Source organism: Eleginops maclovinus, chromosome 18 (assembly GCF_036324505.1).
Source record: "Eleginops maclovinus isolate JMC-PN-2008 ecotype Puerto Natales chromosome 18, JC_Emac_rtc_rv5, whole genome shotgun sequence".
Taxonomy (NCBI): Eukaryota; Metazoa; Chordata; class Actinopteri; order Perciformes; family Eleginopidae; genus Eleginops; species Eleginops maclovinus.
In genome coordinates, this window is record NC_086366.1 from 28,644,257 (window position 1) to 28,671,760 (window position 27,504).

At 41.2% G+C, this 27,504-nt stretch overlaps 1 protein-coding gene across 1 annotated transcript; it reads right to left on the reverse strand.

The window, feature by feature from the left end:
* Positions 1 to 241: 241 nt before the first annotated feature.
* LOC134879778 (uncharacterized) lies at positions 242 to 2,909 on the reverse strand. Its single transcript, XM_063906280.1, has 5 exons — positions 2,545 to 2,909; positions 2,023 to 2,409; positions 1,581 to 1,724; positions 1,254 to 1,491; positions 242 to 956 (listed from the first exon to the last, which is right to left on the reverse strand). The coding sequence occupies exons 1-5, from the start codon at positions 2,557 to 2,559 to the stop codon at positions 295 to 297; spliced, it is 1,446 nt and encodes a 481-aa protein (XP_063762350.1). The 5' UTR covers positions 2,560 to 2,909; the 3' UTR covers positions 242 to 294.
* Positions 2,910 to 27,504: the final 24,595 nt, after the last annotated feature.

The following is a 27,504-nucleotide window of genomic DNA, read 5'->3' on the forward strand; positions in this document are numbered from 1 at the left end:
TTGAGCCACCTCTGCCTTGATGTCACGATTGACCAGTACATGGTGCTCCACCCACAGCAGAGAAAAGGCTGGATCCAAGGCGGCTGCTTTGAAGTAGACTGGGTCTGAAAAGGGGGCAGTCAGGGTGTCTGCAGGTTTTAACAAGTGCAATTTTAGACTTTTTTAGACCTTTTTTAGACCATCATGGGTTAAATTTAAGACCTTCACGAAGTATTAAAAAAAAAGAAATAACAAAGCCAGATTGCCGTCAATTTACATTTATTGTCAATGAAACAAACATATTATTTACATTATTTACATGCTTTTAAGCTCTGCACTTTTGGTGGCAATTTCATCCCCCAGAACCTTAAACTGGGAGAGCTTGTCTTTGGCAGCCCTCCTCAGAGCATTTGATTTTGAAATCAGATGTGCCATTTTGCTCCCAGCCTTGCCCTCTGCTTGCTCTGCCAACTCATCTGCCTCTTTGCCCAGGCTCTCATTAACTTTATGTAGACTGTCCCTCTTGACTTTCAGGTCTTGTAACTGCTCCTCCGCGTGTGCCCTTTTTTTCCCTTGTGTCTCTGTCTCCTTCTTCTTCCTCTGTTCGTCCAAATGCACACGGTACCGTGACCTGGCAGCCATGACAGATTTCATTAGGTCAGGTGTAAGTGGAACCTTGGTAACGCCCCCATGTATTGCAACGTAGTCGTAAACAAGCCTGTGTGCAACCAATGTTTCTTCTTGCATATTCTCCGTCTCGATCTCTTTGTTCACTGAGAAGCCTCTCTCTACAGACGCCTGACCATGAGAAAGCAGTAAAAGGGTCTTGCAAAACGCCCAAAGATCTGGGTATGCCTTGCCGATGAAGCCATGAAGGAAGACATCTAGCCTCTTTTGCATTGGCTTGAAGGAGATGAAATCTTCATGCCTGCACTCCACAGACAACGCAGCATCGAACTGTTGGAGAATGGTGTCCCCTGAGACAAAAAGATGTAAAAATAAATTTACTTATGGCTTCCATTTAGTCATCACCATTGTGGCTTTCCTTACAGCTCTGTGGGGGTACAGTCTTTAAACCACACAAAACGGGTGCATGGAAATGATTTGCTGGAGTAACCTAACTTAAGAGATCTACACTCAAATATATTGTGATCATATTTTGACATACAATAAATACTGATCAGTTGCTAAATGCAGATGCTAAATATAATATACAAGATTATCTGAAAGTGGCACGCATAATTTTCCTCAGCCCTTTCTAGAACTCCTAGTACCAGCACAAACTCCTCCTGCCAGCTGCCTGTTGAGCAGAAATGTCTGCACAAGTCCCTTCATCTTTGCCTTGCAGCCGTCTGGATCACTGCTCATCACTGTGGGGTCTAGACAATCCATCTGCCTAACGGTACTGTACTTAAGAGGACTCTTCTCCTGTACTTTCTTCACCATGCTTGAGAGTCCTTGCATGCAGTCCCTTTTAAATTCAAGAATCCTGAGGTCTGAACTTTTGCTGTTCTGTACAGAGAAATGCGAAAGGAATGTAAGCAAAAATGCTGTACACATGGGCTTCCCCCTGATAATCTTTGACATTAAGCTATTAGTACCTTGAGGGCCTCCTCAGCACCCAAGCCAATATCAACACAGTGCACCGGCATCAAGATATTCTTGTCACCTATGTCCAGTTTGGTAAGCTGGGCTGTGGTGATGTCCTGCAGAACCTCTCGTTTCACGAAACGACGCATCAGACTCTGTTGGACGATAACAAAAGAAACATTTCAATTACATAATTACTTTGCAAAATACTGTGTACCATTTTGACTGTTGTAGATTTGCTGTGAATGTGTCTTTGTTCACAACTGTATTTGTTTAATTACAGGCCTACATAATGCTTTACTTTTGAGCTGGCGGTGTAATGGGGTGGGTCGGTGGGCTGGCATCATAACCACACCAAAACTCTCAAAATCAATATAATGCAATCATAAAATCCATACATCCATTTCATGACAGTTTCCTAAATAATGTTCTGCTCATTAGAAAAGGCATTACCTTGATCAACTCTGCCAGATCTTTGCCTAGGTAAGGCATCACCGGCTCCTCAGTCTGGTACTTCCTTAAAAACGGATCAAATAGCTGGGCGATGCTCCTGAAAAACTGCAGCTTAGGTAGAGTCAGGGGATCTTTCTGGGCTTCTTCGATTACAGCAAAGCTCCCAGTGCCAGGATTTGGAAGCTCCTTTCTCCTCACAGCATTGGTGTACACCAGCATAGATGACCAGATATCCAACGCTCGTATCACGACAGGCAGGTTTACCAGCCATCGGTGCCCACACCATGCCAACGGGAAGCGGGTAGACCTGGTGGTCTTCTCGTAGTCCTCTCGTCTTGCGGGAACATTATGCAACAATGTGTGCAAGGCCCTGAGGATCTTGTCCACCTGCCACGATGAGAAGCCTGTTTTAAAGGCATGGTGTACAGTGTGTAACCCGCAGCTACCAACAGATATGAGCTGAGAACCAGCGTACAGGTCAGCATATTCCGCCTGGAACAGCTCAAAGAACTTAAAATTTACATTTGGACCATCCATTGAGATCGAAATCAGCTTGCTGAGGTCCAGGTGGCCCGCACATTCCTAAGGGAAGGAAACAAATCAACCAGTCAATTAAATTAGCATATATTTAAACAACAAAATCACACACACAGGCAATAGTTATGTGCAGCTAGCATACAAATAAGTTATGGGAGCAGAATGTAAAGGTTGGCCAATGAAAAGGAGGCATGTACAAATTATGATTAAGAGAAGGCAATTTAATACACAGATGTCCTCATTCATTCTCTCACACAGCAATTGCAGAGCACTACTTCAGAAAATGAATAAACCAAATCTCCCAATGATCAAAATATTTTCACTAAGAAACGTTTGGACATGGTGACAGAGACAACTGTATATTTATTTTATTTATTTGTTTATTTGAAAAGGGACAGTGCACATTAATTAACATTCTCAATGTAAACATACACTAAAAACGTAAATGTGCCGGAGTTAGCCAAAGCTAATTTTCGTCCGTAGTCCCCCGGCAGGTCAACACATCATCAACTTACACATTACAAAAGAGTAAAGACAGAATAAATACAAATGGCCTAGAATGAATTAAGACAGCTATTAATGAGTGCAGTTTTGATTGTTTTTAATCCATCTCTTAAGTGTTGTTTTAAATAACTGATAGCTGGTGCTGTCTCTGATTTTGTGTGGAAGGCAGTTCCAATAATTTGAGGCCCGAACTGAGAAGACTGTTTGGCTAAATTTACTATGTCTGTACTGTACAACACAGTCTCCCCTGGTGGCTGCCCTAGTTGCCCTGCCACTGCTGCTCTTCTGTTGAACAAATTCATCCAGTGGAGGAGGTGCAAGCCCATGTAATATTTTAAAAATAAGACAGGCATCTAGATAATGTAAAAAACTGTCAAAGCTAAATAAATTATATTTTGTAATGATATGACAGTGGTGGTAACTGATAGGTTTTTGATCTAGTGTTTTTAAAGTTTGCTTATAGAGGGTTTCTATTGGTTTAAGAGTCATGTTTGCTTGGGACCAGCTTGTGTAGCAGTATGATATGTGAGAAAAGATCATGGCATGCATAAAAAGTTTAGCTGCCTCTGTTGTTAAGTATGGCCTTATATGTCTAAAATTAGCCAGATTATATCTGATGGTATTAGCCACCTTTTTAACATGCTTTTTAAAAGTTAAGTTAGAATCTAGGATGATGCCAAGGTATTTAAAATCAGACACAACCATGAGCTTTTCTCCTTTAATATAGACATCAGCCTGTGGTGCACTTGAGGATCTCTTAGAAAAGAACATACAGACTGTTTTATTAATGTTAAGATGTAGATATGACCTTTCTAGCCAGTCAGAAACATGTACCAGTGTTTCAGTTAGTTTTGCTGCAGCCTGTTGCTTGTTTTTGGAATGCACATAAAGAACGGTATCATCTGCATACATCTGTATATTAACCGAGGGACAAACTGAAGGTAAGTCGTTAATGTACAAGCTAAACAAGATAGGGCCCAGTACTGACCCCTGGGGTACACCAATATTACAGTCCAGATATGATGAATAAGAATTACCTATATGTACACTCTGTTTCCTGTTAATAAGATAGGACTCCATCCATTTCATGGCCTCAGCTGAGAAGTTAAAATAAGATAATTTAGATAAAAGTGTCTGGTGATTCACGGTGTCAAAAGCCTTCTTAAGGTCCAGAAACACTGCACCTACTATACCACCCTCATCTAATTTTGACTTGATGTTTTCAAGGAGGAAACAGTTAGCTGTATCTGTAGAGTGGTTTGTACGAAATCCAAATTGCATTGGGTGTAAAGGACTGTGGCCCAAGTTTAGATGATTTTTCAACTGTTCTGCCACCCATTTTTCTGATACCTTGGAGATTACTGATAGTATACTAATGGGTCTATAATTTGACACCATGGTTTTATCACCAGACTTATAGATTGGAGATACCACTGCTGTTTTCCATGAACTTGGAAAAGTGCTTTGCCTAATTGACAGGTTGATCAGGTGAGCAATGGGGCAAGCAAGTGTATCCCTGTGTGATTTTAAAAATGTGGTATCCCAACCATATGAATCCCTTGCTTTTGAGTTCCTCAAGGAGGTTATAATTTTGATAACCTCTGATTCAGATATTTCCTTTATTTTAAAAATAGGTTTAGTATCATCAATGGGGATAGATGGCACAGTTTCAGTTAGAATACCTTGAGCCAACTCCCTGACTGATTTTATAAAGAAATCGTTAAAAGTAATTGCAATCATATCATTATCTTGGGTCAATATTCCATTGATTTTAAGTTCAGGTAAAGTTGTTCTTTGTTCTTTATTCCTACCAATTAGTTTATTAAGATTTTCCCAAATAAGTTTCCCATTTCCCTGTGCTTCATTAATGACTCTAATAAAAAAATCTGCCTTAGCCTTTCTTAGATTCCTTAATACTTTATTTCGGAGAGTTGTGAAGGTAAGCCGGTCACTACTATGCCCTGATTTTAGAGCCCTCTTTAAAGCAGAATCTCTATCTTTCATTTGTTGCCAGAGAGTGTCATTTAGCCATGGTAGGGTGGTCTTTTGTCCATGTTTCTGTTTCACCTTCCTTGTGAAGTTTGCTCTTATTTCGTTAATGGTAGAGAAAAAAGTACTGCAGCTAACTTCAGTGTCTCTGTTGGTTAGAAGATCAGACCAGTCAATTTGATTTATAGCATTCTCCAAGTTCACTATTTCGTTTTTAGGAATTTTCTCATAAAATTGATTTCTTATGGTAGAATTTCCAAGTCGTTTTCTGGTTAGTTTCCTTACCAGCAATGTGATATTATGATCAGACAGACCAGTCAACATGTTATGCGATGTAGTTACTCTCTCCGGTCTGTTTGTAAATATCAGATCGATTTGTGTCTGAGAGGAGTTGGTTATTCTTGTCGGACCTTGTATCAGTTGGGAGAGATTGAATTTATTAGTTATATCTTTTAAGTTTTTACGCTCAGTTTTTTTGTTCCAGTTTATATTAAAGTCACCCATTAGTATTAACTCCTTTTTAACATCACATTGCTTAAGAATATTATGAAGATGCTCATAGAATATGCTATTGGATGATGGTGGTCGATATAGACAAATGACAATGAAAGACATCTGAGGAGATAGTGACATGTTCAACCCATGTTGCGGATCAGACGCGCAGCCACACACCTTCCGATTTTAAATGGAGCCCCTTTTCATAACAGGAGATGAAATCGTTGGTCGGTCTTTGCATTACTTTTGGGATCATAAAACTACCGCAACACGGAAGTTGTATGATCCCTGCCGTACTGCAGAGACCGACGAATAACATACATCCCCAACAATGACAAATCAACTATGCTGCGCTACGCAGCAACCGACATCTGGGGCCATGTTGTTGTTATGCAACAACCGGTGCTGGGGGCAATGTTGCGTTACGATAAACCCGGTGTGACAGCTGGCTACCCCGTAACAAGATGTTACTCCAGATGTAAGAAACGCAGCGATAGGCCAAAAGTACTTCTATTAATTTTAATCAAGAGTGACATTTTTACGACCAATCAGTGGATAAAAATAATATAAAAAAAGCACTTACTTTGATCTCCTTCAGCAAGTCGTTTGCTGTGGCATGGCCCATAAATTGTGAGCCCAGGTACCGGGACTGTACCTGGCCGTCATCCCAGTACCTTACCTGAAGGTCCAGTTGCTTCCTCTTTGTTGCGTGGTTAAGACTTTCGTCAAACATAATGACGAAGGGCCCGGTCACCTTTGAGATAAGCTCTTTTTTGACGAACTCTGCCACTCCAAATCGGAGTATGTACGACGTCTTGTCTCTCCCGCATTGGAATGTTTTGGCAACTGTGGAGTCGGGGAACATCGCTTGGAAAAGCTCTCCGATGCCGTCATTGGATCTGCATGACTGGTGTTTAGCCACTGTGTTAAGCGCCCACAGAACTTCTGCCTTCATTGTATCAGTGGAGCCCAATAGATCACGAATATTACCCGTATTATTTATTGACGACGTGCTGCTCGCTACTGAACAGAACTGGGCAATTCCATGGGAACTCCTGGTGTTTGCTGGATTTTGTGTGAGACTCCAGTGCCTTGATGCCCAGGGTCCCGAGTTTAAGAGTTCTTTTGCAAAACGTGCAGTATGCCTCACTGTCATCAGCGGGAACGCGTTTCAGCCAGTCTGCAAATTGCCCTATTGAGAGCCAATTGTCGTTGAATTTACATTTACCCATCCTTTTTTTTAACTTTCTCCTGCCATTCGGACGTTATCCTACTTTGTAACTATTCCCGCCTTGCTCGCACACAGAGAATCAAAATACTTGCTGCTGCATCCTGTGACGACAGTACATTTCCGTTTCACATCTGTAGTTTTATTATTGTACGTTCCACTAACAGCACATGTCATGTAGAACTACACGGACCATAACTGCCACCATAACAGAAAAAGAAAAAAACAGAACGGCGTGGAAAAGGACGTAAAAACAAAACAAACCAAAAAAAAAATCCTTTGTCGATATTTTGCATTGAAACGTAGGTCTTAAATTACTCAAACCCAATTTTAGACTTACACTGCGAAATATCTCTATATTTTAGACTTTTTTAGGCCTTAAATTGAAAATGTGTAATTTTAGACTTTTTTAGACTTTTTAAGACCCCGCGGACACCCTGGGCAGTGGTCCCATCTTGAGTCCCGGCCATTTTCACGTTAATGAAGATCCCAAGAAATATTTTGTTCAGGGATGCCTGGAGACTTCCGACCAGGCCGCTCAGGAAACGAACTTGAGGCTTCAGCTTCTCAAGGTGATGATTGAGGGACAAGACGGATGGAACAACTGCACTGATTGTGACGACCTTTTCTCCCTGTGTCAAATCAGTTGCTTCTCCAAACGGCTTCAAGATGTCCACCAACTCCTTCAACAGATTCCACTCTTGTGGTGTGAATGACAACTCCTTATGCCCAGCCTTTTCTAGAATGGCACAGAGCTTTAGATGATCACACTGGAGAACTGCCTTTACTTGCCTCAGTGTTGAGTTCCATCTTGTGTTGACTGCAGCAGGGATGCCTTTCTGTTCCCCAAATTCACTATCAAACACATATTTGAATGTTGTGCTTGTGTGCAGCAATGAGCTAAGTTTTGATAATTTGGAAAGAGAAGGACATGCCACTTTTGTTTCTTTCAAACCGTCTCCCACCACCAGCTGATAGTATGCGCAAAACACTGCAGGTGCTGTTTCTTTGCCATAGCAGCATCTACCGTTTGCTGTTCTTCCAGGGTTAAGTCACACCAGAGATCAGGGTCATCAAGATGATCTCCGTCATCATCCTCTTGTTCACTGGGGAAGCACACAGTCAACCTTAAACGTTCGTTTTCAAATATGTGCAACTCACAGAGTGGTCACTGGTTAGTGGTGATGCTCCACAACGAGTGTCTTAGCGAAATACAGTTTTTGTCGTGTTTAATTTGCCATTTTGTATTCCAAATATCAAGCGGAAGTTAATAGCCTACTCAGTGAGGTATCTGAAAACATAGCTAGTTCCACAATAGCAAATAAAAACAACTACGAACACCACTTACCACTCGGTGAGTTGCTCATCTTTGAAAACGAATGTTTAGGGTTGTTTTAAGGACAATGTTATGAATGCCTGTAGCCAACCATTCTGAAGCAGGGGGTGATTCCAAATTAGCCAAAAGCTGGAGACTGGACCAATTGTCAACATTTGTATTTCATCCAAGACGACCCAGAAAGGGGGCTCAAAGTGCAAGTCTCATTGATATGTAGCTAGCTAGCAATTAGCCAATAAGCTAGTGTTGGCTTTCATTCAAAACTTACCGTTCTTTGTGCATCTTGAAATGTCGAACGAAGTTGGAAGTTGTCGCGTCTCCGTCTGTTATCTTCGTCCCGCATGTTTTACAGACTGCAGTTCTTTTTTTGTTGACCAACTCAAAGTTTTTAAATCCAAACGAAACTACCCGTGGTATCATTTTTGCCTATTTGGCGCCTTATAGTTTGTTCCGCTTCATTGGTTGTCCAGTACTTTGATTGGTTGGATGCTGTCAGATCAAAACAACGTGGATCTAATTTGATTGGATGTCGTGCCACACACACGTTACGCACACAGATGCAAAGAGCGATAGTGCAGTCCATGTCAACATACTTTTTAATCTTTCGGTTTGGGGAAAGTAGCAAGTCTTTACGAGTCAAAAGGGGCAAGTCCAAGTCCAAACACTGATGTTAAAGTCCAAATGCGAGTCACTGATGTTAAAGTCAAAGTCAAAGTGCAAGTCTTTTTAGATTTTGTCAAGTCAAGTCTAAAGTCATCAAATTCATGACTCGAGTCTGACTCGAGTCCAAGTCATGTGACTTGAGTCCACAACTCTGGCTTAAACCTTTGTTCTTCACATTTTTGATCCATGACTACACCCTCATCACCACCTCCAACGCCATCATTAAATTTGCAGATGACACCACAGTAGTTGGGCTTATTACAGATAATGAGGCGACAGCCTACAGCAGGGGTATTCAACTAAAATTCAACGAGGTCGAATTAGAGAAAATGTCCTCAAGCAAAGGTCCGGAACATCAAAATGTCTAACTGGCGTTATGAATGAGTGTGTGACCTAGTAGCTGTATTTGTCTGCATGTAATCAACAACTGACTGTCTCATCAAACAAACAAAGTACAACTCAAAAACCACAATATGTATTGTGACTTGAACTATACAGATATACAGTATAATACTGTAGATATATTTAATGTTCCACTCGGGCTGCATTTCAAATAAAATAGAGAAAATACACAAAATAGCTTTTGAAAATGTGTGCATCTTAAAAGAGCTTAATGTTAGAAAGATTAAATAAAGTACAGCAGCAGCAGCAGCTTGAGTTTCCCCTTTTCTTTAACTGTTTCACATCTTAACATTTTCAGCCTATTATATAACAGATCAGTCCGAACACATCATGACAATTGAACAGTTTTAAGGTTTGTCTTTCTGTCCCTCTTATATTCCACTCCCTCACTGACTGTCTTTAGTTCAGTGAGAGAACTGAGCTCTAGCCTCTCCGGCCAGGATTTCTCATACACATGAGAAGGGGCTCATTGTTGCTCCACTCACCGCCTTCTCTCTCTGTCTCCCGCTAACTCGTGTCTGCCCTCGCTCATCTCTCCGCCTTCTCTCTCCCGCTAACTCATCTCTCCCCTCTCGCTCTTCTCTCCACCTTCTCTCTCTGTCTCCCGCTAACTTGTCTCTTCTTCTTTTTGTGTATCTCCCTGTATCACTAACTGGTCTCTTTCGCCCCCGATCGGCGCCGGTTAAAATGGAATTGCCCCGTCAAAATGAAAATCCCTTATTAATGTATTGATTATAGGTCCGTATAGGTTGGCGTCAGGGTCTGGACCCAGACCGCGGTCCGCCTGTTAGTGAACTATGGCCTACAGGCTTGAAGTGGAATATCTAGCTGAGTGGTGTTAGGACAACAACCTGGTCCTTAATACCTCTAAAATCGAGGAGCTCATCATTGACTTCAGGAGAACAACAAAAGGGGGCCACCTCCCCCTCCAACATACATGGAGAAGCAGTGAAGAGCGTAACTTTGTTGCAGTCAACATGTCCAACCATCTGACATGGACCGTTACCACCTCAAACCTGGTGAAAAAGGCACAGCGGCGACTTTTCTTCCTCAGGAAACTGAAAAAGATGAGCTGCATCACTGTGAGGTACGCCAGCTGCACAGCAACCTAGCGGGGGGATCTGCAACGGGTGGTGAAGGCGGCTCAGTATCTATACCAATCGACTGAGGAAGAAGGCCAGCAGCATCGTCAGAGACACCACACACCCCGGACACTGTTTGACTCACTTCCATCTGGCAAACGGTACAGGACAATACAATTACACACCAACAGACTGAGGAACACCTTCTTTCCGAGTGATGTGGCTTCCATCACTCCCATCCCTGTTCAACCTCAGAGCTCATTATAACAACTGTGAACACAAATAAACACACCTCCTTCCCTCAAAAACTGCAAAAATATTTATGGCTATTTTGCTTTAGACTGTAAGTGTAAATATGCACATTGACATTGCATTTTATTTTGTTGAACTGTCTTGCTGCTTTTAACACTTGTATATATTTATTTATTTATTTGTGTCTAATTTTGCTGCAGTGAGAGTTGCCAAAGAAATGTTGTTGTATAATGACAATAAAGATATATTCTATTGTATTCTACATTGCTGTGGTGGGTCTGGCAAGCAACATCCATCTTCCTCATTTGGGAGAGATGAGTTAACTGGCCCAGACCAAGATTTCCTCCAACAGGGGCAGCCGGTTGCAGGGCTAATGGAGCAAGTGAAACTGGAAGAAATCAATAAAGGAGTTGTACTTCCAAAAAGTTGAGAGCTGGGAGGTGGCATGACTCATCAGTCTTGACTTTGGATAAGTGCAACACCGGAGGCCTACATTCGGCACTATGAACAGTGACAGTACTACTAACACATCTGCAGCTTCCTTTATTGTTTCTTTAGCTAAATTGAAGACACTGCATTATTCCTGTCCTTGCATCATGTTAACGTCATACTTGATTGGACATAAATCAAAATAGTTTTGTTTTGTTTTGTTATTCCCTAAAATCATCTCAAATATATATTTAAATAAAACAATGTAATGAAGCTGGGGCTCTCTTCCTGTCCCTGTTGTGATAAATGTTGTTCTGCCTTCAAACAACCAATTAATGCTAAGAGAAGCTGATAACAGGGGCAACAGAGGGAGAGTGAGGCGATGAGAATCACATGGAGTTACTGCTGCTAATGAGTCACGACACACTGCAGTTACGTGTGTGTGTTTCTTCATTTCCCTGTGTTGAAAAAGTTGACCTATCCCATTCAAAGCAAAGCAAAAGGACTACAGATTTCTAAAGGACCACAGACCACACACAAACGTGCACAAACAAACACACATTGGCATACACACACAGTGGCAAGTTGGCAGCAGTACACAGAGGGATAAAGATCAGTGTTTGATCCACAATGACCTTTACTTTGGATCCAAATCTCCAACTCTCCCCTTCTGCTAATCCCGCCCCATCCCTGTTCTCTTCTCTCTAACCAGCATCCAGCCCTTTGTCTTTCACTCGAATCCTTTTGTTTGTTGTATAGAAAAGAGCTCAAAATGGATAACAAACACAGAAGGAACCTAGATATCACACTGACAACACATCCTGACATTCCCTTTCAACATCCAGGAAGTTATCAGACTTACTGCTGCTGTATCATGACCTTTCTTTTACCACCTATCCATATACCATATCTTTAACAACTGGTTGTTTTCCAAAGATGCAAGAGTAAATCAATTCCAAACCCACACTTAACACTCTAAACAGAACTACACAGCGTTCTGTCTTCTATCATTTCAACCTTCTTTATCCTGTATGGACCAGGGTTATTATAGTTAACGAAAACTAAAACAATTTTGTTACTGAAATAAAAATAAAAACGACAGTTAAAAAAAACACAAAATAAAAATAAATAGAATTGCAGGTAAAACCAGCTTCATGTTCGTTCTCGTTTCGTTTTCTCCTTCAATTTGCACAACTGTTCCAGAAGGTGGCCGCAATGCTGATGCCGGCTTCCATAAAACTCCAAGGATGAAGAAAAAGATCCTTTGATGTGCAAACCAACATTGACGTTAATGGATGGATGACTTAGATTTTATGGAACTGGCTAAAGTTGCAGGTAGTAAGCGGCACAGTCCTATATGGGAATACTTTGAGTACGACACCGTAGTTGACAAAGGTAAATGTGTTGTGATGAAGCACGACGGTAACATTGGTGGGATACAGCTAAAAGGGAAAATCCCACTAATTTGAAAGTTCACCTGAGAAGCTCTCACAGAGAAGCACATGAAAAGTTCCAGGAGTCAAGGGAGCAGCAGGAGATAGCTAACGTGAGCTCACAGTCAGGCAGCTTGACGACATCAAGACCTCCACAAACACAGCAAACCTTAACACAATGATTTTCACAGGAGAGTACATGGTGTGCTACCACACAGGAGCATCACAAGCGTGAGCAGGCAATGGTTCAAATGTTCATTGACACAGGGCTTTCCGCAAGACTGTGCGACGATACTTCATTCAAACAATTCTGTCGATTGTTAGAGCACAGATTTAAAACTCCAGGGTCTGCCCGAGTTACTAATCTAATGGGGGCAAAAATGAAAACGGCCACCGAAAAATTGAAAGATATTGTCAGAGAGGCTAGGAGATTGACTTTGTGTGTCGATGGATGGAGCAAACGAGGGCTAACAGCAGCATTTCTTGGAGTATCTGCTTGCTTTTACCACCCTCCCACCGGTAAGGCACAGCATGCCTTATTAAATTTGCATCGTTTAGATCACCCACACACTGGTGAGTCGATCGCCCGCTGTATCGACCTGACATTGGACGACAAAGTGCTCCTAGTCGTAACCGACAATGGGAGCAATATTGTGAAGGCCATACGCCTGTTGCGAGACACAGAAGAACAGGTGGGCGCAGACTTTCAAACCGGATTTGATGGACACAGAGGCTGACGACACAGACATGGAGTTGTCAGATACAGAGGCCGAGGAGAATGGTTTAGGTAAGGGTGTTTATTTACCTTAACAATCTAGCTTAAATGTTATATGTAAGACGATGTTTCCATACGTCTATGGCAGCGTTTCTCAAAGTCAGAGCCGTAAATAAAGATGATGCTTTACCCATAGTACATTGTATAGCCGTCTGACCCACTGATCACTAATCTTTTGAGATCAGTGGTCTGACTTTGGGTAAGAAAAGGGCGCCTTTTGAGTTGGCCAATTTCTCTTTTTTTACGGCTCTGCTGAAAGTGTGTCCCGAGCGACCCCTGGTGTTGTTTTGGGGATATTTGGGGCGTTTTCATCGTTAAGTGGTCCTTGGTCTGAAAAAGTTTGAGAAATGCTGGTCTGTGGTCATAAATATAATTTTTGACAGCTCCCGCCACCACTAAATGGCTGTGTCCCATTAAACAGGTAGGCTGCATTTTAACTGGCATGCATTGTGTATTTTCTCTTGATATTTTCTCAAAGAATGCCCTGTCTGGCCCACACCTTGCAGCTCACACTAAAAGCACCCGGGTGTTGAATCCACCATACTGAAGGCAAGACGTTTGGTTCATGCCGTATGTAAGTCATCTGTTGCAAACAAGCAAATGGTGAGAAGATGTGGCAAAACTCTCATACGGGACTGCAGCACGCGCTGGAATAGTACCCTACACATGACAAAACGACTGTTGGAGACAAAAGGAGAACTTAATCAGGTGCTGGAGGACTTGAATATGGACACTCTCCTCACAAGTGACTGGGCCAAGCTCAAAAATCTGCTCAAATTGTTTGAGCCTTTTGCGGTGCACACTGACCAGCTCCAGAATGACAGTCAGTCTTTGTCTCATGTGGTGCCATGCCTTTTAAACCTTGAGGCACACCTACTTTCCACCACTGTTGTTTTGAAGCCTGTTGCTCAGTTGCTGCTGAGGTCTCTGAGAGATCGGTTTGCTGGCGTTCTCAACCCTGACTGTTGCAGCTTCGATGCCACTGCAGCAGGAGCCTGCCTTGTGGACCCCAGTGTTTCTTTTGTTCTGCACTCACCAGAATTGAAATCTTCGCAGACCGCAGCAGAGACCTTTGAATAGACCCTAGCAGGACAGTCTCATCCAACCACAGATGAAAGGGACACTGAAACTGCCTCACACCCTCAAGAGATACTCCTATCTTGCATCCTGCCTGGAAGGGAGCAGATCAGGCAATAATGTCATGAACACTCCATCAAGTGAGATGACAAAGTACATGGATGAGATTCAGAAAAGAATTGTCTGTGACAACCCACTGGACTTCTGGAAGGCGAGGGAAGCCATCTATCCAAAAATGTCCCCAGTGGCTTTAGATTTAGTCAGTGCCCCTGCCTCCCAAGCTTTTGTGGAGCACATTTTCTGTATGTGTGGGCTACTATCGTCTGGTCTGAGATATCGGGCTACAACTTCTCTTGAGCAACGTGTTTTCCTCAAGATTAACAAGAAGTTACTTAACTAAAGATATGTGGTGGCAATAGTACGTGTGCCTGTGTGTGTATGTTTGTTTAGGAATGGGAATGGGTCAGTGCAACCGGTCCACCCCAACCTCTAACCAAGTCAAATCAATGTGTTCTCACTCCATAACCTTAAGCCTGCTCAGACCATTTCCCCATAAATACATGTAAATAGCAGCACTTTGTCGTCACTTATGTCCCATCTACTATTATTACCAAGACTTGCATATTCTACACACCATAATATGGTAATAAATGTCTCTTTTTTATATGGAATAAGAAGAACTGTGTACACTGTGTACAACAGCACTAATTGAGATGTTTAATCTGTAATTAATAGTGTTAGTCCTGCAGCTTCATCTCCAACTGATTGTCTATTTTGTCTTTTAATTTTTTCAAGGAGTGTCAAAGAATCTTTGACATGAAGCTCATTCAATCCAAGAATACAACATGTGACATGTTTTCTGAAGTATTTTTTGGGTTTTTTTAAGAAGAAAAGCTTTAGGCTACTTTGTTTCTAGAGGTTCACATATTCTTTTAGAACTGTTTTGGTGTGTTGTAAAAGGTTTTTCCTGCAACTTCATTCTGGCTATTAATGCAGATTTAGCTCTGGGTCAAGCAATGTTAATGGGTCATTGACCTTTAATAAACAATGTTTTTTTTTGCAAACCATATTTTGATGTCATGCATTCCTACGTCCTACCTTTTTCAGCTTCTATTAATCAAGGCTTTCCTCATAATACCCGAAAAAGTAAAACTAAATAAAAACTAAACTAAAACTAGTCAATTCCTCAAAATAAAAATATAACTAAAACTATTTAAGCACTCATAAAACTAACTAAAACTAAACTGAAATCAAAACCAAACTGAAAGACTAAATAAAAATAAAAACTAATGAACATTTCAAAACTATAATAACCCTGGTATGGACAATTGCAATTGAGCCATGGATCATCTTTTTTTCACAGGGTCTTCTTTTGTTTTAAAAATTACAGAAAAAGGTGGAAATGCCCCTTAAACAAGCCTGAGGACATTAATGTACAGCATCATAAGTATCTGTGATCATAAATTCACTGGGTCAATAAAACAGAAAACCAGCCATGATCAAACTTTTGTCTTGTCTGTGCACCTTTCAGTGCTACTGCTGATCCCCGCACGCTGCTGAAATGATCTGCAGTTTGTCGGATCAGATGAATTTCTGATAAGTCTTTCCTTAAAGGTAGAGGTTTTTTCAAAGTAAGCTAATTTAGCATCAGCAGCTATACAAAGCTAACTTTAGGAGCAACTGGGGCTAGCTAGCACGATCACTTTAAGCTAAACACCAGGGGCTTCATTATAAAACTTTGTGTAGGATTCATGTGAAAAGATGGCGTACGTAGGCATAAAGGTATCCATCTTTTCTGCCTGTCTCGCTGCTCCCGTTTAATCACTGGAACTCTACTGAGTCTGTGTAACCCCTGGCAGACCATGTCACATTACTTCACTGAAGACGGCTGACCAACTCTGTCTGTATGTCCATTTGAAGGAGTGCCTAAACAGCAAATGTGAAGTGTAAGTGTGTGTTTATGTGTGTTAACTGGATGTATGTTGAACGTTTTTAAATAAATGGATGCAGCTGCTTTGAGTAAAATCATGTGGGAGTGTATTTTGTACGTGTTGAAACACTTTACAATAATGTTAATCTGAGGGTAGATGAAAGGAAGGCATCTATTGAATTAGATATTGAATCCTCACATGCTCTATGTAATGTGCTAATAAATGCAGGTTTTTTCACTGTTGCTGAACTGCAGACACTGTCCTTCACAGAGCAACAGCATGAGGCTAAAAATACACCATTGTTGGAGCAAAACTCCTCAATTCAAGTAAGGTTTTGTGTAAAAATGGAAGCCCTCCAATAATGCTTACTACTTAACGGATCAAATAAACCTTAGAAACAACTAAAACAGTTTTGGTGTTTTGTGTATTTTCACACTTAAGTTTCAGTTTGAAATAAGTTAGCCAGTCTGCTATTTATCAGTGGAGACCGTTTTCAACACGTTTCATCCTTGTAGTTGCAGAGTTCGCTGGTGCTAGGCTAGCGCAAGTAAACGGTTTCTGCTAGCCTGCCAAAAAAAACAGTCGTACCCACTCCACAGTACACCCGAGGCAAATAAAGGAATGTTAGACATAAAACTACCATTGCATCGCATTGCATTTTGAGGGACTAGTGTCTCAGCAGCAGGGCAGTTTATACTTTGTTCCCTGTAGTTGGTAGTACGCTACAGCAGCGGCGGACTGATATTAGCTACTAAAGGCTACCGACTCTATTATAGTTTATTTACCTGCCGCTGTCATTGCTACAGAAGCAGAATACAGTGCACGGAGGAATTTTATTAGACTAACCAATCAACAAAATATGGCCACGTTTGAAAGACATACCGATGTGACTGATTTTGAAAAACATGATGAAGAATTTGTTTTATCCAACGAATCGTACCTGTACGAGCCGGAATACACTGACGAAGAACTTAGAGCAGGGGTCACCAAACTTTTTGAGACAGAGCTACTTCAAGGGTAGTGAGTAATACGAAGGGCTACTTGTTTGATACAAACTTCCTGAATAACATATTTGCACGCTTTACCTTTAATGATAATATTATCATTAATAATGATCATAATAAATATTCATATATGTGAAAAGACTGTCTGATCACATGTTAATTATTCCTTACAATAATTATTGACAATGATTTACCATGGTAGGAAACACAGATATATTTAAACATTATTTATTGATGTTCTCAATCTATTTCAACATTTGAAAGTCAGTTATCACATCTGATATTTTTGTAAATATCTTTGACAGTTTTGTATGAATGAGCACATTTGTAGCATTTTGTTCAAAATCACACCTGTTATATTTTTGTACAAAGTATCACGTCTGTAACATTTGTTAGGAAATCATTAACTGTCACGTGTTCAAATCATATATCATATCAACCCGTTTGTATTAACCACTAACTTTGTAACCTTTTTGAGCAAACCATGAACTCTGTCCCATGTCTGTACACATTATAATATATTATATATAATATAATATTATGTAAAGTTTAAAAAAAAACATCAACTCTTTCATATTTTTGAATGAATCAGATCACATTTGTATTAATCACTAAATCTGAAGCATTTTTAACAAAACAACACATCTGTTACACTTTTTGAACAAATTATTTTTCACTTTTTTGTACAATATTTGAGTTTACCGTTGCCATGGTGTTTCACTGATAACATCTGTTATCTTTTTCTTTTCCTGTAAATGTCTGTTAGTGGGAAGTCTGGCATTGCATGCTGTCTAGTGTATTGTAATCTGGGGTATAATTTGACACTGCAACTCTGTGTGAGTGTTGTAGATGTGCATCAGTAAGGCGTGTTCTGTGTTTGTTCTTGATGAAGTTTATGTCAGAAAAGGCTGATTCACAGAGATAGGTGGAACCAAAAAGGCAGGCAACTTTCATAGCTGCTGTGCATACACCTTTGTACTTTTCTGTGTCCACAAGGCACCAAACGTTTGGTGCATCCTGATGGGCTTTGAGGTGGAGTTCATTTCGCAACGTTAGGATTTCAATCTCCACCTGTCCAGCATCCACGTTGAAAGTTGCACTTAGTTGCTCAGCAATGCATGTCATTTTCACTTGCATGAAAGGATTTGAAATGAATGACACACACATGGCTCAAGTTGATCAAAGTCAGAAAACCTCTTCTCAAAGTCTTGCCCAGGTCTGTTCATAACTTGAGAGTACCTTTCTGCAGCTTTGTTGAAAGCCCCAGATGCAGAAGTATTGTCATGCAGCACTGATTGCACAGATGGAAAGTGCAACACTTTCTTTCTCTGTAAATGCACAGAGAAATTGCTCATCATAGCTTTAAATGCATTTACAGCACTTATCACGTCAGGAAGTCTTGCCTTTACCTTGCAGTTCACAGTTCAAATGGTTCAGTTTCCCAGTGATGTCTGTTAAAAATGCAAGGTCAGTAATCCAATCAGTGTCCTCAAGCAGCGAGGTGTCTTCCCCTTTGAATTGCAATAACACTTTGATTTCACCCAAAAGTGACAAAAACCGCTGCAAAACTCTTCCCCTGCTGAGCCATCGGATCTCTGTGTGTAATTACAGGTCACCATATTCAGCTGACAGCTCATCCAACAGCACTTTGAATGTGCTGTGTTGTTTGGCTTTGGAGCGGATGCCATTTATGATCTTCACGACAGGGGTCATCACATGATCAGAGCCGGTTACTTTTGCACATAGTGCCGGCTGGTGAATGAGGCAGTGATAATGTAGAAATGTCGGGAAGTCTGTGTCACCTTTGCATTGCACAATGAAGCCTGCATGTCGGCCCGTCATGGCGGGAGCCCTTCACCGACACCACTTTTTCTAATGGTACTTTTTTCTCTACGAAGAACCTCTTCACCACGATGTAAACGTCAGCTCACCTTGTTGTTGTCTTCAGTTGCAGTAGTATCAGGATTTCTTCTTTTGTGGAGGAATCATCAAACACCATTCGGATAAATATCATCAGCTGCGATGTACCGCTTCTGACTCTTCGCACTGGATGCTAAACCACCGGCACTTAGCCAGATCTCGGTCCATCAGCTCTGTCAAGTTCCCGGACATAGCCGACACATTTCTAACCATCGTACTTGCAGACATTGGAGAGAGTGGAGATGACATCGGAACCATTCTTCTCGTCTTTGAAAACAGTTTTTGCAATAAGCATCATTGCACATTTCAAGACCTCTCCATCTGAAAAGGATTTCTTGTTCTTTATTAAAAAATGTGCAGCTCTAAATTAAGCTTCCGTTGCTTTTTGTGAGTCTTTCACCGGCCTCGTGAAAAAAGACTGCTGCTTGTGTAGCCGGCATGGCCTGACCCTGCTACCAAACTCTGCGTTGTGTTTGAATGGTAGAAGGAGACGTCAAAAACTGCTCACTTTGCCAGGGGATGGAATTTATTCTCTGTGTGAAACATCAAATATCAGTACAGCAAGCAACTTCACAAGCCAGGTTGATCTCATGCACATCTCTCCTCTGGGAGCGCAACGCTGACTGCATGTCACTACCACTCTGTTTCTAAAACAACATAAAATACCATGAAAAATAAAATACAAATGAAATCATCTTAAAATGAGAATACAATTGTCACAACAATCAGTTGAATAACCAAAACAAAATATATCTCTGATAGTTACAAATAAAACATTATTTTTAGAATGTATCCACTCACAGCTGCAATATTTTGTATTTTATGAATTATATTAAATATAAATGAACAGGAACATACATTAGCATTCATGCTGTATAACCCAAAAAAAACCCGAAATCAACCATACACAACGTACATAAACAAACATAATGGAGTAGCTCACATACCTGTGTGAAACATCCAATATCAGTACAGCAAGCAACTTCACAAGCCAGGTTGATCCCACACTGTAAACCCGGATTTATTTCTACTTAAACTTCTGAGTGATCATTACTTATTCTTTTATGTTTTGTAAAACCATGCTATCATTACTAAACAACATTAGTTGTTTGTACTATTTAGCTGAAAGATGCATTGCACTAATCATGTTAAGCAGAGATAACTTGGTATGTTAACTTTTATAAGAAAGGGGAGGGGTCTAATTAAAAAATCTACCTTGTGGCGTGACGAGGCCAGCGTCTTCTAAACTGTGCGTCTAGTTTACGGTATTTCACGCTCTACACTTGGTGGAACCAGCACAGGCAGCGGCGGCAGACCGTGTTGTCCAGACCGGGAAGCAACCTTACTCCATGTGGAATGGTTCGTATGTAAATTAACTATTGCAGTTATCTTTGTGGCGACTTTTAATGCCCAAAAAGCGGTCTGTCAACAATAAGTCAGCTAAATGCTAAAGTAAGGTTAGCGTTAACGTGGTGACGTTTTCTGTGCATGTTGAACTTCATTGAACAACCCAGTCTCATGAGGAAAACGTACCTGGGGGAACGTTCCCGAATATTTCCCGAAAACGTGCCTGGGGGTACGTTTTGAGACCCGCGAAACGTACCCACACGTTTTCTCATGAGACTGGGTTGTTCAATATATTGCGATCTATTGAACAGGCCTGTAAGTCCAAAACTGACGCGACAGGGGTACGTAGAGTCATATTTTCATGCGTAGGGCCACTGACCAAGCTTCAAATGTTGACGACTTGGGAGTGAGAACGTGTTGGCTAGCTACGCGGTGAGCACGGACTAGCATGACTAGCGTTACTAGCGAACTAGCGTTAGCCACAAGCACGTAGTATAACACACTCAACATGCACAGAAACCGTCACCACGTTAACTTAACTTAATTAAAAAACAATTATTTAGCACTGATAAATAATTGGACTGTTAAGAGTATGGATAAAATAAATTAAAAATCCTAACATCCCATCCCTACAGCTAGTTAGTGGCTACATCCTGAATATAGGATGAGAAATGACAGGGCAAATCCCTTCACCATAAAATATAGCTATTACATATATAGTTACTAGAAAATATAGCTTATAGCTATATTTTATTATTCAAAGTATTTTTAATGTATTTGTATTTAATTTTATATGTTCATTCAGATATGTATTACTTTGACATAGCTGATCAGTACAACAGTTATCCCGTTGCTAATAAAACCAAAAAAAGTGTTCATGTCCGACAGTGTATTTTTTTTTATTTTACATTTACACTCGGCCTTTTGAGGGCAACCATAATGCTCATGTGATGTTGTTGTTGAGCTGAGTTGTTGAGCTAAATGTTTTCTTGTGTCCTATTTTTACAGATTCTAGTGCTGTGTGGATGCTGTGGAAGTGCAAGTATTGTGAGTTTATATGTGAGAAAAGGGGTTGCCTATTAAAACATTACAGGTTAAAACACGGAAACTACGGTAGAACTGTCCCGTTTCCCTGCTTACACCATGAATGTGTGTGCACATTCAACTCCATTAATGCACTTAAGGTCCACTTAGCTAAGATTCATCAGAAAACCCCGGATGCACAACTGAGTGAAACTGGCCAAGTCACCTTTCACTGCCAGTCATGTGATTTTTCTGCACCCTGCACAGAAGCAGTTTTTCTCACTCACCTGCGCAGTACACATTTAAAAGTTAATCACAGAGTCCAGTGTCCATTTAATGGATGTACCTTTCACACTAATGTGTATTCCACATTTACTGCACACAGAAGTAAAGAGCACAGAACAGACAACTGGAGGATGTTCAGGCCAGAAATAGTCTCTGGTAGTGTAACTAATGAAATGGCCCAAGAAGAACATGGGCCTCCAAATTACACCCCTGAATTAGAGGACAGTGAGGATTCTAGCAATGAAGAGCTTCATGATCTAGAGAAACAGCTGGAGCACAACCTAGCAGCTCTTTTTTTAAAGATGCAAACGGTCCTTCACATTCCAGACAGTACAGTACAAGAAGTCATACAACAGCTTTTACAGATATGTGAACTGTCCCAGGCACTGCTGCATAATGCATTCAAGGACATTCTGAAACAACACACAGATGTAGATGATTCAGTTGTGATAGAGATAGTCAGGGCTGCCACAGAGAGCAATGTGATCATGAGATTCTGTGGCAAGGATGGCTCCTTATCAACCACAAAAAGGAGAGCAGCATATGTGAATAAAAACTTCACAGAGGTTAAACCAGTGGAGTACATTATTGATGGAGGAAAAAAATCTACTGCTGTATATGTTCCTCTACATCCAATGCTACAGAAGATGTTGAATAGGTCAGACATTTTAGACAAAGCTCTTCCCGTCATGTGCAACATGAGTACAGTACATACAGAGATGGTTCATACTGTAATGAAAATGACCTCCTTAAAGGGGAGGAATTCAAAATCGCTGTTGGACTTTACACAGATGATTTTGAAGTGTCCAATCCTTTAGGAACGTCTAGAAAGAAACACAACATAAGTGCAGTGTATTGGGTGATAGCTAATGTGCCATCAAAATACAGGTCCACACTTCACTCCATTCAGCTTGCTGTTTTGTGTAAAGCCTCTGATGTAAAAGAATTTGGCTATGCTAAAATTTTCCATCCTCTCATCCAAGATCTGGCTTCTTTGGAGCAACACGGTGTATATGTTGAGAAGTTAGGAGAATGTGTCAAAGGTACAGTGTTATATGTGGCTGCTGATAACTTGGCTGCTCATTCTCTGGCAGGATTCTTTGAGAGCTTCAGAGTGGACAGACCCTGCAGGTTCTGTATGGCTACGAGGAGCGAGATCCAAAACAAGGAGGTAAATTCAGGTGCTTTTGAACCCCGCACTATAGACACACACAACCAGCAGGTGCAGGAGGTAAGGCAGGATCCCAATGTGGCTAAACAGTATGGTGTAAAAGGAGGGTGTGTATTGACTGACAGTCTGGAGCACTTTCATGTTGTTCGTGGGTACCCCCCTGACATCCTCCATGACCTTTTGGAAGGCATTGTTCCTGTTGAGTTATCGCTCTGCATTTCAGACCTGATTTCCAAGAAATATTTCACTTTAGAAACACTGAACCATGCTATCAAAACTTTTGCATATGCTTTTCATGACAAAACTGACCAGCCTCAGCTTATTGCCCATGGCTTCTCTACCAAAGGGACCATAGGTGGCAATGGCCATGAGAACTGGGCACTAATCAGGCTGCTCCCACTTATCATTGGCCATAAAGTCCCTGAAGGAGACAATGCATGGAACATTCTCCTGCTCCTAAAAGACATTGTTGAGTTGGCTGTAGCAACAAAGCACACTGAAGAATCGATACATTTCCTTGATTGCAAAGTGTCAGAACACAGAGAACTGTAGCAAACAGCATTCCCAGATCTCAGATTACGGCCAAAACATCACTACATTGAGCATTACCCTGAGATGATTAAGGCATTCGGTCCACTTTCAGATGTTTGGACGATGCGCTTTGAGGGAAAACACAAATTCTTCAAACGGGTCATTAGTAATGCCCACAACTTCAGAAATGTAGCTCTTACACTGGCTGTTAAGCATCAGAAAATGATGGCTTACAATTTGGACAAAAGTTCATTTTTCAAGCCCTCAGTTGAAATGGACAGAGTCACTACAGCATCAATCACATCTTATCCTGAGAATTTCCAACAGGTTTTCTGCCAGAGAGTTCCTCAGCTTACATCAGTTCTTGTTGCATCATCAGTCTTTGTAGATGGAGTTAGATATTGTGCTGATATGATACTCTCTGTTGGTTCATGCTCTGGCCTCCCTACATTTAAGCAGATCAAACAGATAGTGGCAATTAACACTGAGATCCTGTTTGTCTGCAATGAGATGACTGTGTGGTACCATGAGCATTTGAGTTCTTTCGAACTCATCTGTGACAGCAATAACTCCTCTCTGTGTGTGGTGCAACTAAAAGAACTGAATGATGTTTTCCCTCTTTCAGCATACAGATATGGCGATAATTTAGTAGTGACCCTCAGGCGTTACATTCTGTGTTAAGAAGCCACAGTCTGATTTCTGCAATCAATCTAGGCTGTAATGGAACATTTTGTAGCTTATTTTAGAGCTCAATTTGAAATGTATTACTATACAATCTCAGAGAATATTCAACTTATTTCTTTTTCTTTTTCCTAAATTTGTGACTTCGTAAAGGTTTTTCTTGTACATTTGAGCGGGGGTTTCTTCCCATGGAAAAAGTGCACTGAGCTTTAGCAACCAACTTATTAATCAACTATTTTTGTGATGCACATAGCAATGGCTCAGCAAATAACTGTCCTTTTGGATATGTATATTTCTAATGACCTAATTGTTGCTATTCCCAAGATGACTGCAAAACAGAAGATGACCTTGAGGGTCATTCTAACGGAGGTGGATATAAGAAAGGTCATCCTGAATACAAGGCCCGCTACAGTCGAGGATTTGATAAGCATGCTTAAAGAATCACTGGGACTTCATTACAACTTCAGTCTCCAATACCAAGATCCTGAATTCAATAATGAACTATGCAATCTGACAGATACTGAAGAACTTCCAGAAAAACCATCAGTCAAAGTCATCCCTGTCCTTGAGCTGGTACCAGTCTTCAGTGACGCAACCAGTACAGCAGATACAGAGATACACTCACACTCATCTCAGGAGCGGCAGAAACTGTGGCCAGAATTTTTTGATATCCCAACCTTTTCTGTTGATGTAGAGTATAGACTTAGGCAAGCAGATCTGCTGTTTTTGAGTGAGGGTACATACCTTAAAGTATCAAAAGAACTAAAACACGAGATCCTTGAAAGATTGGCAGAGAGCATGTATAGCTACACACCATACCCATCTCCTGCTCAGTTCGAAAGTGTTGTCAAGTAGCACTGATAAGCAAGCACCCTTGTCTCCAGGAACGAGGCTCAACCACTCACTGTTGTGGTTGGAAAAATAGTCTAAAGCATAAACTAGTGGGGCGCGGAGGTACTGCAGGTGGGGCGCATGGAATCAGAAGAAAATTGCCTTTTTTTTTGTTTGTTGTCATTCCTTTCTGTTTTGCCGATAAAGCTCACTCACAATGGATTCCGTAATTGTCCTAAACATGTTAAAAGAACATTAGATAGGAAACCAGCAAAAAAAAAAAAAAGCTTGCCTGGAACCATAGTGCGAATAATAGGCAAGACGTCGGCATGTTAATTGCGGCGGAATAATGACAACAGAACAACAGGGCAGCAGACGTGTGTAGGCTATATCGTTTAAGGTTCAAAATGGACAAGTTTGTTACAAGGGCAACAAAAGTTGGCGATTCGGCGACAACAGAGAAAGAGAAGACAGACCAAACTAATCGAAATGCCAACCAAAGAGAAAGTATGATGAAGCGTATCTTGCTTTAGGATTCACTGTAGCTGAGGTGGGTGATGAGGAGCGACCCGTGTGTGTTCTGTGTCTTTCACAACTGGCAGCAGACAGTATGAGGCCAAACAAATTGCGCAGACACTTGGAGACATCACACCCAACTCACGTTGATAAACCCATCATTTTTTTCAACGAAAACTCACCGAATACCGTCAGCAGGAAAAGCGAATGGTGAAAGCTGCGTCAGTGAATAGTAAAGCACAAATGGCATCATACAGAGTCACATATAGAGGGGCCCAGTGCAAAAAACCACACACGATAGCTGAGCAACTTATTCTCCCCGCTGCTGTTGACATGGTGTCAATTATGCTTGATGAGACAAGCGCTGCGAAATTAAAAACAATCCCCCTGTCAAACCACACAGTTGCGAGACGAATTTGCGACATTTCCAATGACATTGAAGCACAACTCACTGAAAAACTGAAAGAAAATCGTTTTGCAATACAAGTGGATGAAGCCACAGACAGCAGTAAAACATGTTTGTTCATTTCATATGTCCGCTTTGTAAATTCAGAGTCACTGTCACTAAATGAGGATTTGCTCTTTTGCAAATCTGTGCAAACAAGAGCCACGGCTGAGGAGCTCTTCAAGATTATGGACAGCTACTTCACAGAACATGAGCTGAAATGGGGAAATTGTGTGGGGTTTTGCTCAGATGGTGCACAGACCATGGCAGGAAAAAGGAAAGGATTGCAGGCATTAATCAAGAGGGCCGCACCAGATGCGCAGTGGACGCACTGCATCATCCATCGGGAAGCGCTGGTTCCAGACAACTCAGCCCCGAACTTAACGTTTTGACAGCAGTTGTGGAAGCGGTCAATTTCATCAAAACGCGACCTCTGAAAGCGCGACTGTTCTCCGCTCTTTGTGAGGAGATGGGAGCTGATCATACAGCTGTGCTGTTTCACAGCGAAGCAAGGTGGCTCTCCCGAGGCAAAGTCTTGTCGCGCGTCTTCGAGCTCAGAGCGGAGATTCGGGTCTTTTTGGAAGAAGAGCGCATGTACGAGGCAGCGGCCAAATTTAGTGATGAACTATTTCTGATGAAACTGGCTTACCTCAGTGACATATTTGCAAAGCTGAATGAATTAAATCTTCAGCTTCAGGGCAAAGACAAGTACCTACCTCACCTGGCAGACAAGATCACTGCATTCATCCGAAAGCTCGAGGTATGGGGGAGGCGCATCGACCAAGGACATACCGAAGTCTTTGAGAATCTTACTGAAGTCGCCGAAAACATCGATTCTGGAGCCACCACAGTGATCCCGTGCATACAGCAGCACATCACGGCATTGGGAGGATTGTTTAAAAAATACTTTCCTAATAGTGCTACACAGTATGACTGGGTTGTGGACCCTTTTAATGCAGCAGGTAGGTGTTTTGATATTTTATTTTGTAGGATACATATGCCTATTTATTATCTATCTATCTATCAAACATATTTGTGTTTAATATGAAATGACAAATAAAGTATTTCATTTCTTTCTGCAGCACCAGCTGATTTTAGCTCTGCTGAAGAGGAACAACTGATTGAAATGACCTCTGACTCCACCCTGAGGTTAAGATTTACATCTGAGACACTTAGTCAATTTTGGCTTGAAGTGGAAAGGCAGTATCCACTCATTGGGCAGAGAGCTGTGGGCATTCTTCTTCCCTTTGCCACATCCTATCTCTGTGAGATCGGCTTTTCAGCGGTTGCTTCACTGAAAACAAAGTACAGATCTCATCTTGATGTTGAGCATGACTTGAGAGTGGCTGTATCAAGCATTCAACCCCGTTTTGAAAAGATGTGTAGCACAAAACAGGCCCATTGCAGTCACTGATGCTGTGATAAGGCAGTCATTTGTTCACCTGCCTCTGCTCATGTTTTTTTGCACTGAACTGAACTGAAGCACAATTTAATTTTCTGTATATTTCTTTTTAATTTTGAACACTGATGTTAATGTTTTTCTGGTGTTGTAGTGTTAAGCTGCTACTGACTGTTACTTCAATAAATTAGAAAAT